This window comes from Zonotrichia albicollis, chromosome 29 (assembly GCF_047830755.1).
Source record: "Zonotrichia albicollis isolate bZonAlb1 chromosome 29, bZonAlb1.hap1, whole genome shotgun sequence".
In the NCBI taxonomy this organism is placed as follows: domain Eukaryota; kingdom Metazoa; phylum Chordata; class Aves; order Passeriformes; family Passerellidae; genus Zonotrichia; species Zonotrichia albicollis.
In genome coordinates, this window is record NC_133847.1 from 1,205,971 (window position 1) to 1,226,341 (window position 20,371).

The following is a 20,371-nucleotide window of genomic DNA, read 5'->3' on the forward strand; positions in this document are numbered from 1 at the left end:
ATTGAATGAGTCGCTGCCCGCCCGCCCGCCAGCCCAGCGCCATGTCAGGCACTCCGAGCCGCGGCACTCCCGGCGGGACCCCGTTGTCGCCAACCCGCATCTCCCGGCTGCAGGAAAAGGAGGAACTGCGGCAGCTCAATGACCGCCTGGCCGTTTACATTGACCGTGTGCGGGCACTGGAGCTGGAGAACGACCGTCTGCTGCTAAAGATATCGGAGAAGGAGGAGGTCACCACCCGGGAGGTACGGCCGGAGTTGGGGGCGAGCAGCGACTGCTCCCGTGGCGCCCGACGCCTCCGCGCCGGGGCGGGTCCGCGGCCCGGCACTCGCCCGACCAGCTCCCGCCCGTTCCCTGCGCGGCGCGCGGTGCGCTGTGGCGGCTCCGTGTGGCCGCCGCGCCATGCCCGTCCGCCGCGTGGGGAGCGGGGGCCGTGAAGACCCAGCACCTACCCGCGCGACCCCTCGGGGCGGCCGGGGGCTCTCTGGCCGCGGTGTCGCGCTGAGGGGCTACTGGCGACACACTGAAGGCGTCTGAGGCCGGGATTCGGCACGGGGAGGAGCCCGTGCCGGTGGCGGGAGCGGAGCGGGGCGGACGCGGCGCTGCAGGCGGGACTGGCGGCTCCGGCGCCGGCCGGGCCCCAGCGCGAAGCCGGAGCCGGGGTCGCGGGCGGTCCGAGCCCTCCCGTGCCCCGCGCCCACAGCACACGCGTGCTTTGGTACCGGCTCGTTGGGTGTCCCCTACGGCCTCTGTCTTGACGGCTGATGCAGTGGGGTGGGAGATTTGAAAGGGTTTGGGCTGGCTTTGCCTCTGACCGTAGGAAATCTTTTACAGACTCCGTAAATACTCGGAATCAAGTCGGTGTAAGCGAGTCTGATTTGTTTCCTCGAATTTTGGAGGCTAAACTGCATGATTCTTTTCCCTATTCTGTGGCGGCTGCTTTCCGCGGTACTCTCCTGTGGCGGAAGGATGTAGTTGGTGACACACTGGGGACAGTCCCGTCCTGGGCAAGCCCAGACCCCCTCAGCAAGGTGCGGTGTCCCCCCGCTGAGATGATGTTAAGATGCTGTGGAAAGTCTATCAATAAACAGCCTGGACTGTAACTTCTGGGATGTGATGGATCGCTGTGCCACTGTGTAGCTTTTAATTTTTTTTTTTGGTCTTTTTCCCCTTTTCACCCCTTGAGATGCTGATTTGATGATGCTCGGGGTGTTGGGAGGAGGATTTGATTTAATTTAGTTTAAGTAGAGCAGATGTTATAATGTCTTATTTGGGGATGCAATCAGTGCATGTATGCCCAAACCAGAAGTACCTTTAGAGTCCCTTTGTATCGCTTAATGATATATTGTAACTTCCATGCTTTCAAAATCGCTAGCTATTTCTAAGCATGAAGCATAATTTACCGTGTGAAATCATGCTATAAACAAAATAAAAACATCTAATTTAGGAAGCTTCTAAAGTGTAGATCGCTAGAGGCTAGAAGGAGTATCCCTTTAAAATGCAAGAGTAAGAATATAATTCTGTTGATGGTAGACATGTGCAAGAGTAAGAGGACAAGCAGACAGCGTTGATATAGTTTCATTAGACTTTTAACATGAGTTTAAACCAGTTTGTAACAGCGTAGTGTGTGAGAAATTCTGAAAAGTATTCTGATGCAGTAATCAGAAAATAAACTTGAGAATAGGAACCTTTTGGTTACTTTGAGCTTTCTACCTCTGTGTTTTTCATCCAGACTTCAAAAAGGTCTTAATCCTCAGACATAACAAACTTCTTCAGGATTTATCAAGCTCTTCTTTGGCACTGATGCTTTGGCTTGTCTCTGGACCACCTTTGTTAAATACTTTCCTCATCCCTTTAGGAAGGTTTATTTATTCTTTACATATATCCACAGAAGGAAACTTTGTAGTTTTATTTAGTGCTGGGCAGTGGACATTGGTTTAGGACTGTGGAAGCAGTAAGCCTTCACATAGTTGTCAGATTTCCTATTTACTGGAATGGGAGAATCCTGTCCTTTCACTTTTGGGACCAACCTAGTAAATTGGATTTTCTGCTGGCAATTCAGCAAATTCCAACAATTATTAACTGATGGAATTTGCCTTCATAAAATGATTAGGCTTAGTGTGAAATAAGATATTAATTAAAAATAAACCCTCCAAATCCCACAACCTCCCCCCAAACAAACCCCAAAGTAGCTCTAACTTCTATGTAGAAGCACAGTTAAACATAGTCCAATGAAATTTGCATACTGTTCTCTCTGCATTATTAAATCTTTATATGTGTAAGCATCTAAGCTCTGCATGCTTATAGGAGACTATTTTCTTTTTCCACAGTGTTCAAAATGCACATTCCCATTTGTTGTCCTCAACTGTGTGTAAATTTAAGTCTGATCTTATTTACTATTTATAAAAGCTAATTGAATATTCTGTTATTTTTGGCTTTTTTTTGGTTCTGGCAGAAGATGTCACCTGCCACTTGGTAGGTGGCATCGTGCACATTGTGGGAAGCAGACAGAAGCACTGCTCACCAATGGGCTGTTGGTTACTTCCTGAGACTTTTGCCTAGAGAGCAGATGATGGAGTCCATGATCAAAGGTGGATTTCTCAAAGTTAAGGACAGCTATAGCAAGCAGTATACGGAACCATGGTTATCATGAGAGAGATGTTTGTTCTTTGCTTGTCACTCAAGTATCCCTCAGGGACCATACCTGAGCTGGCAGAGACTGTTACTTACAGACTTGACATGTCCTGAGTAATGGGTTCCTGACACTCCCTGCCCCAACCCTGCATGTCTGGGAACAGTTTTGCTCTGTGCTCAAAGTTCTGGTTTAGGGTGGTATCTTCTGGATGAGAGAAGTTCTACTGATGCTGATCAGGCAAGGAGTGTAGTTATTGTTCTGCCAGAGATTCTTTAATCATCAGCTGATCAGGATGTTCTTTTTCCTCATTGTTTCAACTACCAATTTGAACAAGATTGCAGAAAGCAGCTGTTTGTGTGGCAGTCCCAGCATGGTCTCAGAACAATATAATTCCTGTTCTTCTTGATGAACACAGGACTGCCATCTCTTAACAGCAGAGAATAGGAGCTTTGCGGTTGATTAGTCTTTAGTTCTTTATTAATTATAGCCTTTTTCCTAACTCTGTCCAATGCTGCTTTACTTGTATGCAGTAAGCACCTAGACAAATAAAAAGCATATAGTGTAAGCCCTCAGACAGATGCAAAAAAAAAAGTTTGCAGATGTGGCTGAGGGAACCTCTAACTGTCCTCATTCCTTCTCTGTTAGCTTTCCTCCATCACTGCCCTTGTGTAAGTTAGCCTGTGACAGTAGAGAAATGGAGCTCATCCCCTTGTTTTTCTACATCCTTAGTACATGACTGATGCTGTTCTCACTGTGTTGGGGTCACTGTTGCAATGATCTGATTTGTGAGGCTGGGAGGGGACATAGTGGAAGAGCTAAGAGAACAGTCCTAGAGCACTCCTCAGTTCTGTTTTACTGACTCCCTGCCCTCTTCTGTAGTGCTTATGGTTGTAGCCTTCTGGAACAAATGTTTTGATGGGGACAAGAGGGATTTCTGCGCTGTTCTGAGGACACCCCACTGTGCTCATCCCCTCAAAGGAGAATTAGAAAAATAAGATCCTTGGGAGCCTCAGCTACTGACAGCAATTGCCCTTGTAACAAAAAGAGGATCTGTGGGGTTCCCTTTTCACTCTGTCTTCCCATCTCTGTGGGTGTGAGTGCAGGTGGCTGCAATCTCACATGCTTTCCTCTTACCTGCCTGTGTTGGAGCTACCATGCCCTTTGTGTGTGCACCACGTGTGGTGGCCAGAGCTACTGTCCTGACCAGGATATGAAGGTCTGGTGTTGCCTAGTTGTCACCTGCAAAATACATACTTACATGGTGCTGTGGATGTTGGGTCACTCAAGTTGCATCCTCTAAAATATTGGGTTAAATGATTGTCTGGCACTGTAGATGTCGTCTGGGAGGTGACATAACACACATCATTGTTCTTGAGAACTTGACTGATAGTTTTGTGGGCCTGAACCATAGCTGCCTGGCAGTCCTTTGTCAGTCTATAACTGGCTAAATTAGAACATGCTGAGCCACACTTGGTGGGAATACACTTGTGCCTTGCACGTTATTGTATTCTTATGAGATTAACGTTTCCTCAGCAGATTTGTCTGGAGTCACTTGTGGTTGGCTGGAACATGTTTCTTGCCTAGCATGTTGGTTCAGTGCCTTCTTGATGTGTTTCAAGTCTTCACTGAGTGACACCTTGCAGCTTTTCTCAAGTGGGGTTGCTTTGGGAGGGTCTGTGTCAGTGTATCTGCCCTTGACCCACTGCCTAGTGAGCTTTGAATGCTCCCAGCACAGGTAGGTGAGAGCATCCAGCAGCTGTGTCTTTCAGTCTCCTATGGAAACATCTCTGTTTTCTTTTTCTATTTCCTTGTTCCCTGTGTTGCCCAATTACAAACTCACAGGCTCTTTTGGCAGCAAAAGAGAGGGTAAAAAAGTGAAAGCACATTTGTAGTGCAATAGAGGTGTCTAGGTTGGCTTCTGTGCGGGAAGATTTATGCTTGAGTACATGGACATGAAGTGGAATGGGCTGCAGCATGTCCTTTTGTTTTGTGCTGAACATTTTAGGGTTTTTCTGTTGCTTTCAGATGGGGTTTCCATTTTCACAGTTGAGGGACCCATTTGCTGGCCTAACCTGTCATCTGGGAAGGTTTGTTGCTGCTTCCCAGGGCTTGTATTCTGGACATTGTAGAGAGACTGCTGAAGCTCACAGGGCCAAATGAGTTTCATCCCTTCTGCTCTTCAATAAAGGGACTAGTGCTAGTGGCAAGAGGGACCTGAAGAGTATCAAACATAATGACGTGGCTCTGGGTGATCGTTGGAGGTTAGGGATGGGTTTTGTTTGGGTTATTTTTGGTTTGGCTTTTTTGGGGATTTTATTTTGTTTGTTTTGTTGTTGTTGTTTTCCCTTTTCTTTCTCTTATGGAATTTTTCTCCCATTTGTTGCCTAAGAGACTGGAACTATAGATACTTGAGAAAGACAGAGGATGTGGCCAAGATGTGGGAAGGGGATGCAGGTGGCTGCAGTCCCTGTGGTGGGGGGCTTTCTCTTGAGAAGTTCAGAGACACTGTGAGATTTTGGCTGGGGGCTCAGGGTCTGGTCTCAGCTTCTCACTTACTCTCGGGGTAGGAAGGCAGACAGTTGGGCTGCTGCTACTGCAGGGAGAATTCGCTGCCACCGTGAAGTTCTGTCCTGCACAGCTTCTACTACCAAGGGTGAGCCTTTGCTTGTTAGAGTGGCCATTGAACTGTGACCTTTTCAACACCCGACCTCACCGGGAAGGACCCTCGAGGAAAACCTGGAACCCTGAGCCCCTCTGAGGGGGTGTCTCCCGGGTCTGCCTGACCCCTGCCTTCCCTGGCACAGCTCCTGAGTTTTTGCTATGCTGTATTTGCCACTCTGGGTGAGCCTACTGCTGCTGTTCCAGCTTGCTGCTCGGAAGTTCCTGCTCCAGGCCATTCAGCTTCCCAAGTGGCGCTGAGACCGGCTGCCCACTGAGGGTTTGCAAAGAGAGCCCCTTCTCTCTCACCCACCATTGCCGTGTGGGGCTGGGTCTAGGTCTGTGCTTGGGGCTGGGGCTGGGTCTGTGGTTCTTTTTGTTGTTGCTGCTGCTGTTGTTTGTTTGCCTTGTCTTCCTCTGTAAAATCTGCTCACCACAATGGAGCTGGGCTTTCCAGAGGCGCCGAACAGTCCACGAAACTTCTTCTGGGAATATTCCCGAAGTCTCTAGCTGAGGGCATTGCAACCAAGGCCCCTTTCAGCTGGGTGCACGGCTGCCAGAAGCTGCCCGAGGTAGTGAGAGTCCGTCTTGGGCTCAGAGTCGCTTTGCCCACCCAGGGACGCCAAAATATTGGAATATGAATCCCAATATTACCAGTTAGATTGTGCCTGGGCCAGTGTGACCCTTGCTGCTGGGCCAAAGGCGGCAATTGTGGTGTATCACCCCAGAGACACCTTTAGCTTGCTGGTGGTTTCAGCTGGGCACTAAACAAGTCCAGGCTTGTTAGGAACTCCGTTTACCTCAGGAGGAAAGCTTCAGGCGATGGTGAAGAGAAAAAGGAGAGGATTCTGCTGGAGGGTTTAATATCCAGAGGTTTATTCCATGGTTACAGAGGTCTGAATCTTGGGAAGAGCTCCAACAGAATGGCGGCCTCATGGTCTGATTCACCTTTTAAGCTCCCGGGGGAGGGGAGGGGACAGGTGAGCAACCAACCAGGTGGGAGGGGCAGGGTCTCAGGGGAGAATGACAGCTAGACAGGCCAATGACCCCCAGGCCTGAGGGGCATCCTTTGAACTTGACCAACCACACGACACCTTGTTGGAATGTTAAGCCTGATTGACAGGACTCACTCAGCAAGGGACGAGGGAGGGAGGGGAAGAGTGTATTAGTACACCTGGGGAAAGGACCTGAAAGTTTAAAACACACCGCAACAGCCTTGTTATACATAAACATACTACTAAAGAACTTTACTCATTTTCTCATACCTTTGCCTGAAAGTCCAATAATTTCAAAGTTATGATAATTTGGGGAGAAGGGGTCACATTTTCCATTCCTAGGGAGGAATGGAAAGACATTGGCATCAGAGCACAGGTGGTGTGGGGAGAGTGAAGGGCTTGAGGATAGCCAAGCAGATCCTGCAGATCAACCCTGGATTACACAACTGCTGTTGGCAACAGGGTTTTGGATTCTACAACGAACCAACAAACCCCAGCTGCAAATTTAGGCTGGGTGAAGAATGAATTGGGAGTTCCTCTGGGAAGAAGGACTTGGGAGTGTTGGTGGGTGAGGGGCTGAACCTGCTGCAACCATTGGCACTAGCTGCCAGAAGCCACCTCTGTGATGGGCTAAGCCCCTGGTGTGGGCAGCAGGGGAGGGGGGATTCTGCACCTCTGCTCTGTTCAGAGAAGCTGTGGCTGCCCCATCCCTGGAAGTGTTCAGGCCAGATTGAGGCTTGGAACAACCAGGGATAGTGGAAGGTGACCCTGCACATTGCAGGGCGTGGAATGAGATGGGCTTTAAGGTCTTTTCCAACCCAACTCATTCTTTGATTCTTTGACCATGGAACTGTTTTTCAGAATTCACAACTGCTTCAGAGTGACAGGATCCACCTGACTAAATGTCCAGCATAAAGCTGGATAACCCTGCCACACTCTGGGTGAGGAACTGGCTCACAAGTTGGGCACAATGGGTTATAGTGAGGGAGGGACATCAGGCTGACACTGGTCACAAGTAGAGTGCCATGGGTCTCCAACCTCAGCCCATCAACATCTTCGTCAATGATCCTTGGATGCAGGACTCACAGGGATTCTAAGTAAGTTTGCCAATGGCATTAAATTGGGAGGAGCTATCAACACCTGCAAGGGCAGAGAGGCCCTCCAGAGAAATGCTGACCAACCAGAGAGATAGGAAATTACCTATGTGAAGCCTAACAAGGACAAGTGCTAGATGCTGCCCCTAGGATGGGGCAGCCATGGCTGTGTGGATGGACTGGGGAATGAGAGGCTGGAGAGAGGCTACAGGAAGGGGCTTAGGGGTTCTGGCTGATGGCAGGTTGGATCTGAGTCAGCAGTGCCCTGGAGCCAGGAGGGCCAACTGTGTCCTTAGGGGCATCAGGCCAGCTGGGTGAGGGAGGGGATTGTGTCTCTGCTCTGCACTGGAGCAGCCTCACCTTGAGTTCTGGGGGCAGTTTTGGGCACCACAGTATAAAAAAGACATTGAGCTAGTAGAGGAGTGTCCAGAGAAGGGCCACAAGGATGGGGAAGGATCTAGAGGGGAAGGTGTATGAGGAGCTGCTGAGGGCACTCTGTTTGTTCAGCCTGGAGGAGACTGAGGGGAGACCTCAATGCAGTCTTCAGCCTCCTCATGAGAGGCAGGTACCAGTCTGTACACTCTCATGACCAATGAGAGAGCCTGAGGAAGCAGCATGGAGCTGAGTCAGGGGAGGTTTAGTTTGGATGTCAGGTTTTTTCCCAGGAGGTGGTTGGGCACTGGACAGGCTCCCAGGGGAAGTGCTCAGAGCACCAAGCTTGCCAGAGCTCAGGGAGCATTGGGTAACACTCTCAGGCACAGTGTGGGATTGTTGGGGTGCCCTGTGCAGGGCTGGGAGTTGGACTCTCAATGCTCTTGCAGGTCTGACTCAGCATATTCTCTGATTCTGTGAAAGTTGTTCTGGCATCCTTTCACAGAAGCAAAAGTAGCAATCTTACATGGTCCGTACATTTTAGCTGTCTGAAATAACTTTCAAATAATCTTGTCTTATAAAAAATATAAAGGTGTAGCAGACTTCAAGGTGCCTCATGCAGTCTGTTTTACTGATTATATGATAGGTTATTTTGGGACAGGAAGAAGTCCGTAGTTCTTTATCCTCTGAGACAGAGAACAAGAGTGGAAGCTCATTTCTGAACAGTTGACATTTCTGTAGTTCATATGGTTTCAGGCACTTTGTAGTGGAAGAACAGCAGAGTCAAAATGGGTCCTTGGGCTTGTATTCCACAAAATGTCTTCAAGTGTTTAAACAAAAAATCTCCCAAAGCAGCAGTATTGGGAATAAGGGCAAATAATTGAAGTTAAGATTGTAAGGTGCACTGATCTTGTTCAGTTTATCTCTTGGGAAGGTTTGGACATTTCAAACATAGTATGTTTTGTTGCATTGGTAATAAAAATGAAATCTTTGTGTTGCTTGTTAATTGAAAATATTCCGTATAGAATGTTCCTAAATGGCAGAAATCATATCATGTACCCTTTTTCAAAGAAACTTGGTATGTAACCTGGTCCTATGTTTCAATTCTTTGATAGTTGTTGTGATGTTACAACAAATGCTTTACACATCCAAATACTTTTTTTTCCCCTTAGGTGAGTGGAATCAAGAGTCTCTATGAGTCTGAACTGGCTGATGCTCGAAGAGTTCTGGATGAAACTGCCAAGGAGAGGGCTAGATTACAAATTGAAATAGGAAAACTGAGAGCAGAACTCGAGGAGTTCAATAAAAGGTGAGGAGGGTATTACATTTCTTTCAATTAGAACGGGCAATATTTGCTGCGGAAATGATACCAATGATGCTTCTTAAAACACCTCCTGGAAGCAGATCCATGATAAGATACAGGTTTGTCAGAGAGAAAATCCTTCAGCTTGTTGGTACAGCTGGTCAGAGCACATAATTCCAGCAGTATATACACAAGTGTATTTGTAAATATTAGATGAATGTTATGTGATGTGAGACTCAAGCAAGTGGCTGTGCCTGCTTTGTCCTGTCCTGCCTCCCCTTATGTGAATGTGCATGTGTGCAGCTGCTGGGTAAACTGGATTGAGAAAGAGAATCTAGATTAAAATTGATCCATCCAAGGAGGGTTCATTAATGATTTTTATTCTCTGGCTCACTGTATGAGTGATGGGAGAAATGGAAGAAAAGGGAAAGGGTTGGCCCTGAGCAGTTTGGGAATATGGTAGCAGCGTTGCCTTGAAAAGACACGAAGCTACAATGTATATGTGCCAGGAGAAGACCTTGTACCCACGAAATAATTTTAAACTGCCATTCAGTTTGTATCACAGAGAATTGGCATAATAAACTAGTTCCTGAAACCAAGTAGAATCCATTATTTCAATTCCCATGGGAATTATTTGTAATCAAATACTGTTCAGGAGTAGAAACTTCATTTAAAAATTAATATATGTAGTGGAAAATAAATTTTTCCTTCTAATTGAATTTTGCTACCTATTTTAATATATAAGATTTGGGAATGACAGATTTTTCCTGAGCAGATTATGTACATCACCTGTTTATCAATGTTGTCAGCCATAAAATAGGTTTTAATGTGGCAGTGCCACTAAGGCCTACTGTAAGTCTCTCATCTCTTCATTTGCAACTGAGTGGTTATAAAAGGACTTAAGTGTTTCCCTCCCCTGTCTTTTTTTTTTTTTTTTTCTGACTATCTAGTTAATTTATGATAAAGTATTTCACATTTTCTCTGTAAATTTTGCTATATCACTGGATACTCATTTTCTCTGCTGGGCCCTTTTTTAATATCAGCCATTGGAGATATTTTTGGAATTTGCCCTAAAACATCTGTCCAAACATGAAATAGTGATAGTGTAAGCATCTGCATTTGAGTTGGTGTAAAGTCTGTTGAAGTGCAGCCAATAGCATAGGCCTGCATGTGGTCAGGCAAGCTGTGTGCTGGTATTTGTGGACTTGGTTAGCTCAGCTTTTGTTAACCATGAAAGACTCCTCTGGTAACTAGGTCAGCAGTAAAACCCCTGAAGTGCAGTGAGGTGAATCCCACCCAGCCCTACTGGGATGTTCCTGTTGGAACTGTGTATTCTCTTCAAAGCCTCAGGCCAACAGTCTTTGCATTGATTTTGGATAGTGTATTTTGCATGGCAGTTGGCATGTGCATGGCACATGGACTTTAAGGTTGTCTCTCTCATCTTGTGATAGCAGGTACTCTTCTTGCTTGGCTTTAAAAGCAAGCTCCATAAGAGAGCAACAGTAGTAACTGGGAATTTGGTTCACCTCTCATATTTCTCTGTTTTGATTAAGGTCTCCTTGTAAGAAGTATCTTCACTTGGCAGATAACGAGAATCCAGTTGATTCCTGTTCTTTAGACTTTTGATAGCTATAAAAGACTGTACAAAATCCTTTGTGGTGGGAAACTGCATGTAAAGTGATGGAGATAGTGTTTTCCCTTGGATCACCCCCCTCAATCGTCTGGACAACTGAGTTGCCCCTTACCAGTCACTTCAATGACCAAACTAACTTCAGCTTTTTGTTTGCTTGTCTTCTGCAATAGATGAGGAAAAAATACCTGGTTTTCTGGGTTTCTGTCTGTGTTTACAGTTCATAGCAGTAGAGTTGACTTCCTCAGCTTCAGAGTTTCTTCTACTTAATTCCTTCCAGTCCATTGAGATGCTTGTAATGTTCTTGGAGTGTTTGTGGGGTGTCTAGCTTGTGATGTGGCCAGATTTTAAATATGACTCTTGTAAGTGAAACTTTCAATTTCTTGTCTGATTTGCAGTGTTCACTTGACATCTAGCTCATTACTGAAGCTGACAGTCAGATGGTGTCTATGCTGACAGTCAGATGCTGCTTCTCTCAGTATTGTAGCAGTGGGCCCCTGCACGGGGAGTAATGAGCATTGACTCCATGATTGCAGAAGGCTGATCAAATGCTTTATTAAGCTGTACTATACTACACTACACTACACTGTATAAAAAACCCTTCGTCCATGCCAGACAGTCCAATACACCCACGTGGATCCAATTGGTCAGTGAATCAAAACATCATCACCAGAGTCCAATTAGGAAACTACCTTTTGGTAAACAATCTCCGTAACACGTTCCACGTGTGCACAACAACAGGTGCAGAGATTAAGATAAGAATTGTTTTCTCTGAGCTTTCTCATAGCTTCTCAGGAAAATCCTGGGAGAGAAGTAAGTCTCTTTCTGTTCAGAGAATAGGTGATTACCACATCTCAGACCAAACTTGATTTGAGAACTGTGTAGTGGAAGAGTAGGTTATTGCATAAGTTTATATTCGCTACTATTGCCTCTCCCTCTCTTTCAAGCTCATAACAGAGAAGAGATTTAAGAATGCCAGCACAGTCTGGCCAGGAGCAATCCCAAACACTGCCATTCTTTTGTTTGCTTGGAATACATTGGGTTGCTGGTACAGGAGATAATAGACTTCCCTCGCAACATAGGATCACAGTCAACCTCCTGGTTCATTAGCAGATTCCCCATTTCTTTTTTTCCCCCCAAAGACTGAGTTTGTGAGCACAGAAAGCCCTGAAGGCACTGAAGATACTCCAGGGAAGCCAAAGGGTATAACATCAGACCGAGTGTGGTAAGATCTGGCCTGATTTGTGCCCAAAGGTGCCTGAGGCTTACCCTGTGTTTAGTTCCTTCCTGGAGCTGTTTACTTGCACAATTTCAACTTGTGAAGCAGCTGACCAACTTACATCAAGAGTCTTGGATAGGGCACAAGGATTTGGGACAGAGCCTGTGGTCTAGGAAAGAACAAGGTTTCTCTGTCAATGTAATGGGAGTAAGAAGAAGCACTTTTGCTTATGTCTTTCTGTATCTTGTTCAAATACTGACAGATAACACTACACCAGGGTTCCATAGGAGTGCCAATTCAACTCCCAGGGTTTGGATTCTGGGGCGCATATTTGTTTATTTTAGATTTTTTTCTCTTACTGTGTTACCAGTGTTGTAATATTTTCTGGGGGATTTTTAGTGTTTGAGATAATTGGATATAATTTTCCCTACTAAGTCAACAAGAAGCGTCCCAAGGCTTTTTCTGGAGTCGTTTGTTGTGGCAGGGTGGTGCTGAGGGTGCTGTGACCTCCCTGAAGAGCGTCCTGAGGACGGCTGAGGGGCACAGGCACATCCTTCTCTCAGTGATAATCAGCTCTGGCTTTTTCTCTCAGGTGATGTGGAGAAAGAGACTGGGGCTCTGTATGGTGTTCCACAGAGCAGTGGCCTTTATTAAAGGCAGGGACCTCTGCAAAGGGAAGCAGGAGCAGAAGCGCTCGGAACTGGGCAAAACCAGGGATTTATGTAGGGAAGGCGAGGGGCGGGACAAAGCCAGTAACCAATGGGATGTGGGCTCAGGGGTGGAGCATGAGGGGAGGACCAATGAGCAGCAAGGGATTAACATAGAGCTGCAGAGGCCTGTCAGGTGATTTACTCGCCCTAAGTCAGTGGCTGGGGGTTCGCCCTCCAGGGCAGCGCAGCCAGCCCTTCTTTGGCTGCCTCTTCAGCCCTCACAGTTTGTGTTGAATTGCACCAAAGGTCTGCTTAGCCTGTTAATTGATCTCTGTTAAAAGCAATTTGTCTAGAGAAGAGATGAATGTAACATACATAGCAACAGCTTTCAGGAATACTCTTCCAGTCTTCAACAGTTCCCTTCAGCTGAGGGACTTTGTGATGTCCAGCTGGATTCTGTGTAATAGCCATTATGGGTTTGCATTTCATAGTGTGACCGGTATTCTGAGACCAGCTGTTTGTGGAGTTCTTAGACATAGCAAAGGAATTCTGAGTTTATCTATGTATTGTATAAACATATTGTTCAATCTGCCTTTCATTTGTTCATTTATCCCTTTTTTTTTGTATTCTTCTTCATATCTCCTAGGATTTTCTCTTTAATGATCTCTTTTTTTCAAGTGGAAACATCTTACTGCTTAATTGCTTCTACTCCTGAAGCTGCTTTGTGCTTTCAATCAATGTTTGATCATCTCTGTCATTTTTACTGTTTTAGTGTATCCTCTTGGGAAGGAAAGCTGCAGAATTGGATCTTCAGCCAGTATTCAAGATGTTATTGTACCATAACAGTGTTCTATGTCTTGTTCTCTATTTTATATATTAGTAATTTCTCAAACACAGTTGCATTTTGAGTGCTTCTGAGCTGCTGATGTGTGAAGAAGGGTAAGCTCCAGGTAGTATTTTACATCAGATGTCTCCCAAGACCCCAGTGAGTGGCAGGAGTGCTACAGAACTCAGAAGTGTTTTGTGGTAACCATATTTGCTGTGGCCTCTTTAGGCAGAGGTGAAATAAGGCCCTCTCAGAGCCCTTCTGTGCAGGATTTTTACCCCTGTTTACGCTCCTTGCCTTCCTTTACAAAAGCCAAATTAGCTCTGAATTTTCAAATTCTTTATGCATATGCCCGCTACTTTTCTTCATTGATGCCTTTGTCTAATTTTACCTGTGCAATCAGAGAAGGATTTTGTGGGGGGACTTTATCAAAAGCCTTACAAAATATTGTCCAGACAGACAATATTCATAGCCCTTTCACAATTAAGTGACTCCCCCATCAGTGGGCAAGGGAAGGCCACTAGGTTGGTCAAGCAGAACTTGGAGAAGCTGTACTAGATGTCTTGAATCATTTCCCTGTGCTCTGTATGCCTTTGCAGAGCTTTTGGGAGGATCTGTTCCATGATGCTCCCAGGTACGGAGGTGTGGCTGGCAGGTCAGTAACTCCTGAAGTCCTCCTTCCCATCCTTTTGAAAAATGGGTGCAATGTTTCCCTTTTACCTGAGCCTTCATCACACTGCCATGAGTTTTCAAATGTCATGGGGAGTGGCTTGGCAGCTACTTCAGCCAATTCCTCGGGACTTTGGGGTGCATCTTGTCAGGTCCCACGGACTCAGGTTCCTCAGATGGTCACAAAGCTAACCTTTTCTTATAGTGTGAGCTACTTTGCCTTCTCAGTTCCTGTTTTGTGGTCCATCTACTGGAGAGGTTGCCATTGAAGGCTGAGGCAAAATAGTTGTTGAGTACATCAACCTTCTTCTCATCTGAACCGCTTTGCCAGGCTTGTTCATCGAAGAAGTACACATGCTTTGACCTTCCTTTTCTGACTAACATACCTGCAAAAGATCTCGTTATTCTTGGTGTCCCTTGCCAAGTTCAACTTCAGCTGCACCTTGGCCTTACTGACCCTATCCCTTCCCAGCCAGGCAATGTCTCCATACTCTTGCCAGGATACCAACCTATACTAATATTGCCTCTTCATTATCTTCTTGCCTTTTAGTTTCACCTGCTGGTCTCAACTCATTCATGATGGTCTCTTGCGTTCCAGTCCTGAGGATCAAGAGCTCTTGTGATGTAGAAAATTTCCTAAAAGTTCTTCTCCCTTGTCCCTGAGGGCAGTTTCCCAGCGGGTGCTATTGGCCAACTCCTTGAACAGTAGGCAGTTTGTTTTCCTAAAACTCATTCTTCATTTCTCTTCACTTGACCCATGTCTCTCAGGACTGCAGACTCCTGGACTGCATGATCACTGCAACCCAGGCTGCCTCCTGTCTGACATCGCTGATTGGCTCATTTGTGTTGATGACCATCAGGTCCAGTATCTCATCTCATCTGGTAGAGCCATTTATTACCTGGCTTGACAGGGTATCCTTAGTCCTCTCCAACAGCCTCCTCGATTGCCTACAGCTCACCCTGCTGCTTTTCTAGCAGATGCTGGGATGGTTGAGGTCTCACAGCTGGCTGAGTCTGTGAGTGCAATGCCTCCTGTAGCTGGAGCAAAAAGGCTCCAGTTGGTCAGTCAGCCAGGAGTAGATGCCAACCACAAGGGTTCCCATTGTTCCCTTGGTCTCTGATTCTTTCCCATAGGCTTTCAAAATGCTTATGGCTGTTTTTTAGAGACAGCCCTTCACATTCAATCCACTTCTTGGGGAGAGTAACCCCTCCTTCCTCACCTATCCATTCTTGACAGCTTGTAGCTGTTGATTGTTGAAGTCCAGTCATGAGAGATTCGTTCCACCAAGTTTCACCAGCAACTAGGTCACAGCTTCCCTGCAGCACAGTGACTTCCAGCTCCTCTTATGAATTGCCCACCCTGCATGCATTGGTATAGAGAAACAGCTGGACTGTTGGCTGTATCATCTTCTTAGGTGAATGCCCCTTAATTTCTTGGCAGTATTTCACTGTATTTCCCTTTTGGCTCCTGTTACCTCAGGACCCACCAGCTCATCATCTCTGGAAGTAAGATTTCCAGAGTACCCTGAAACTGAATGTGAAACTAGGGCATGAGGGGGGCACGGGGCAGGAAGCACTTCCTTCTAACAAGAAAGAGCAGCCAACCAAAACATGTGTGGTGCAGTTGATGCATTGAAGGGAAGGGATGCCATCTAAAAAGATGACGACATGCTGGAGAAGTAGGCCTGTGTGAACCTTATGAAGTTCATTGAGGCCAAGTGTAAGGTGCTGCATAGGTGTTGAGTCATTCCCCTCACAGACACAGGCTGGGTGGAGAATGGATCAAGAGCAGCCCTGAGGAGATACAAGTATCAATGGATGAAAGGACTGAATTTGAACTAACAATGTGCACTTGCAGCTCTGAGAGCTGATCAAACCCTGAAGTGCATCAAAAGAAGTGTGGCCAGCAGATCAAGGGAGGGGATTTGCCCCCTCAAGCCCACCCAGAGTACTGCATTCTGTTCTGGGGACCCAACATCAGAATAATGTGAAGCTGCTGGAGTGAGTCCAGAGGAGGCCATATGTTCTGGTGTTTGGAGGGCTGAAGCTCCTCTGCACTGGAGCAGAGTTGGGGAGTGTTCACCTGGAGAAGAGAAGGCTCCAGGGAAGCCTCAGAGCCCCTCCCAGTGCCTTAAGAGGCTCCAAAGAGAGGGACTGGGACAAGGCAGGACAAGGACAAATAGGACAAAGGTCAATGGCTTCATACTGACATAGGGCCGCATTAGATGGGATATTGGAAAGAAATTCTTCCATGTGAAGGTGGTGAGGCACTCAGTCATAGAATCATGGAGTATCCTGAGCTGGAATGGACCCCACAAAAACCATCAAATCAACTCCTGGCCATGCACAGACACCCCAAAATCCCACCCTGTGCCTGAGAGTCTTGTCCAAACTCATTGAGCTCCAGAAGCCTTGGGGCTGTGGTCGTTCCCTGGGGAGCCTGTTCAATGCCCCAGCACCCTCTGGGGGAAAAGCATAATATCCAACCAGCTGTGGCTGCCCACAGCTGTGTGCAAGTGTTCAAGGTCAGCTGGATGGGGCTTGGAGCCAACCTGGTCTAATGGAAGGTGTCCCTGTCCATGGGAGAGGTGAAACAAGATGAGATTTATCATCCTTCCATCCATTCTGTGATTCTGTGTATTTTGTAACATCTACCATACATATATGTATCCACTATTTGTAATTGAATGCAACTCATGAATGTAAATTTTTTTCTTTTGAACCAAGTTCATAATTAGGTTCATAAAGCTGTTTGATAGTTTCATTTTATAAAAAGTTAAATATCTTTAGGATGTTCAAACACCATTTATATGATGTAAGGAACAGCTTAATTTTTGTTTAAAGATGTTTGTATCAGGTGTAGGGACATATTTTTAAATCTAGAATTCAAGTATTGGTGTAAAAATAGCTGTAGCATTCTGTAGCATGTATGGTTCTATCCTATATGCTATGTAATGGCTTCCAGTGTTTGTGTTTTCATCTTCAGCTGTTTGACAAAACTTTTGACTACTGGAGGGGGGGGATAAGTGGAGGAGGTACGGATGGGAATAATTAATTTACTGGTGAGGTGCACAAAACTTCTGCTGGGGTAGAACACCACCCTCCCACGAGACTGTTGAACCAGACCTGGTGAAGTGAGTAAGGTCCATTCATTGAAAACAGAGGTAACTGATGCCGTGGTCTCCCGTCCTGTTGTTCATGAAGTGTCAGTTCCTGTCTTCACCAGTGTCAATTTTCCCCAGATCAAGTCAGGTCTGAAGGTCAGTATCTGTCAGGTGCCATCATTTTGCTTGTTATAGCAGTCCTGCTGGAGCTCCTGGCTCTGAGAGGAGTGAATGTGATGCTGTGGCTTCCTCTGCCTGCTGCCTACCTATAAGTAGGGACAGAACGACAGGGCATGGCTTCAGACTGAGAGACAGTAGGTTTAGATTTGATATTAAGGACAAATTCTTCCCTGTGAGGGGATGAAGGCCTGGAACAGGTTACCCAGAGCAGTTGTGGCTGCCCCATCCTGGAAATGTTCAAGGCCAAGTTGGACAGGGCTTGGAGCATGACAGGGTTGGAATGAGATGGGCTTTAAGGTCCCTTCCAGCCCAAACAATGCTGTGATTCTGTGGTCACTGAAGCATTTCCCTGAAGCAAACTTGGCTCTTTCTGGGGAAAAAAGAGCTCTCAAGAGTTACCCTACTTGGAGAGTTACTTGGTGTTCCTTGTAGCATTGACACATCTCACCAGGTGGATTGACTGCTGGTGGGAACTTTTTAAAATCTCAGAGACCCCCAAAAGCAGTTTACCTTTGTAAAACCTCTGTCACATTTTTGCATGAAGGCAATCAACCAGGCTAAAATTGTAAGTGAAAATAAAAATTAAAATGGCTTGCCATGTTGTCAGTGTCCTTGAGGGGGCCAAAGTTACTTACCACTGTCAAGAATTCTCTATGGTTCAAGCTGTGTCGTCAAACACTTCTATTCATTCCCATCCCTGGAAGGAGTCTCTTGCTGCCTGGCTTCTGCAGGTGGGTGGAAGCAGGAGGCTGTGTGAGCACATACTGCTGTTCATGATCAGAGTGAAGCAGCATTTGCCCTTTGAGTCCTGTACAGGCAGAAGGCTCCCAGGTCTGATTGGTTGTGACACAAGCACAAGCTTGTTTTACAACACATGTGTAACATAGCACTTGTGACCTTCTGACTGCTGCTAAATAACTGTCTTTTAAATACAAGCCATGTTTTGTCTGTGCCTCCAGCAAGCTGCTGAGTGTGAAGACACTGCACATATGTTGCAGAACAGAATTCAGAGTGACAGATTGGACTGATGATAAGAAAAACTGGTTACAGTTAAATGAAAACAAATTCTAAGATCCACACCGTGAAATGCCAAGAGAAAACACAAGCTGAATGCATCACAGAATAAAGATTTCAGCTTAGAAAAAGAAGCACATCATGCTGAACCATGTAAACCATTGGTAAACCACTGTACAAGCCAAAGGCAAACCACTGTGTGTAGGACACACCAATACCCGGTAATGGAGGATTTTCATTAAGTAATTCTGGCCAATTCAGGCAAATCAGAAATTCAAGAAGACAGTACAAGTGATAAGGATTTTGGGAGCCAAGCTTCAGGATCCAGGCTGGGCAGCAACATTTGTATTAATCTAGAACACTGGTTTTCAGCTTTTTTTTTTTCTCTTTGCGAACATAATAGTTTTTTTCCACATTTGGAGTTGCAGATTGAATACAGAGCTTTTAAAAGCCTATATGTAGTAGGAATTCTCTTCAAACTTATTTCTGTGGGCCCTTAAAGCAGCTTATGGACCATAGGTCCAAACTACATAACTATAGATTAGGAGTGTGAAGAAAGGAAAGGAGAAAAATTGTCTGCGATTACTTAAGAGAAAAAAATAATAAAACTGTTCCCTTCATCCCATGTACTGTGAGACTAAAACAGTGAGCTTAAGCAGCAACAAGGAAGGATTATAGCACATAACAGATCAGTTTTTTACTAACATAATGATACATGCTGAGAAAAGCTGCAGAAAGTCACTATGTTAGATGAAAAGACTGATAAAATTACTTAGTGAGTAGAAGGAAGATTATCTTGATCATATCTGCAAGTTGGATATAACAGCTCAATTAATGATATTTAAAGCACTCGGACATGCTTTGCTCATAATGAATACTGCTGAAGAAATACTGGTTTATTCCTGAAAGGTGAGCACATTTTCATAGTGGATTATTTTATTTTACTGCTTTTTGTGGGACTACATCATAAGGAATATGCTTCACCACATCAGATATAAAACCTTGGGGATGTTCAGGCCTCTTTGGTGTTTGCATGTACTTTGCTTTGTGGGCTGTACTTTAAAGTAAAAGATATCAGCTGTGTAGCTGCCAGATGAAGAAGTACTGTTTACACCTTGTGTGTATTACCATCTCTTAGCTGCCAGAGTTGCCTTCTTTTTTTTCCCTTGTCTGTCCATGACATTTTTTTTACTGTGCCATGCATTTACAGAGCATGGTACCAGCTGCACCTTTTGGGGGTGTTCCAGGTCAATGATCAGCAGCATTTGTAGGGTACTGCAAGAGCCATATGGTGGTGAGCTGGTCTTGATAAAAGGTGTCTGGTAACAAAATACCTGTGGCTGTAACTGGGACATGCTCAGGATGTGTGTGCACCCATGTATAAGTATAATGTACTTTTGTTTTTCCAGCTACAAGAAGAAAGATGCAGATTTGTCTGTGGCTCAGGGTCGTATCAAGGATCTGGAAGTTCTCTTCCATAGAAGTGAGGCAGAACTCAACACTGTCCTGAATGAGAAGCGCAGTCTGGAAGCAGAAGTGGCTGATCTGCGTGCCCAGCTTGCTAAGGTATGGTAGGGAATGCTTTCTTGCTTCAGCACAGGAGAGACTGTGTAGCATAAATTCCCCTTTTCCTTGGCAGTTAGTTTATATTCTGAACAGCAATGATGCACCTTGTTTACTGCTGAATCTTTGGCTGCCCCTCTTGGATACAAAGCTAAATTGTAAGAAATCTACGTAAAGCAACACAATGTTGAGACATTTTGGTTGTCGGAAGCTTTTGTTTTAAAATTTCTGGTGTTTCTATATCTTGAGTCATTAAATATCCTTTGTAAGGTCCTGTATAATTTTACACTTGTGCTGGAGTACCCAGTGTGACCATGCTAGCAAGAAAAAGAAAGTGCAACATATTGTGCTTGAGGAATTAATAATCCTCAGCTCCTGTATGAGAATATATTGAACTAATCCTGCATTTTAAATAGCTGGTATGCAAACATATAAGCTTGGTTTAAATGTCAATTAATACAC

General features: G+C 45.5%; 1 protein-coding gene across 1 annotated transcript in view; it reads left to right on the forward strand.

The window, feature by feature from the left end:
- The first annotated feature begins 5 nt into the window (after positions 1–5).
- The window catches only part of LMNB2 (lamin B2), a 37,003-nt gene continuing 16,637 nt past the window's right edge, over positions 6–20,371 (forward strand). Inside the window, exons 1-3 of the mRNA XM_074528722.1 lie at positions 6–242; positions 8,924–9,060; positions 19,756–19,912. Coding sequence (XP_074384823.1) covers positions 6–242; positions 8,924–9,060; positions 19,756–19,912 — 531 coding nt within the window. The remainder of the gene's footprint in view (positions 243–8,923; positions 9,061–19,755; positions 19,913–20,371) is intronic.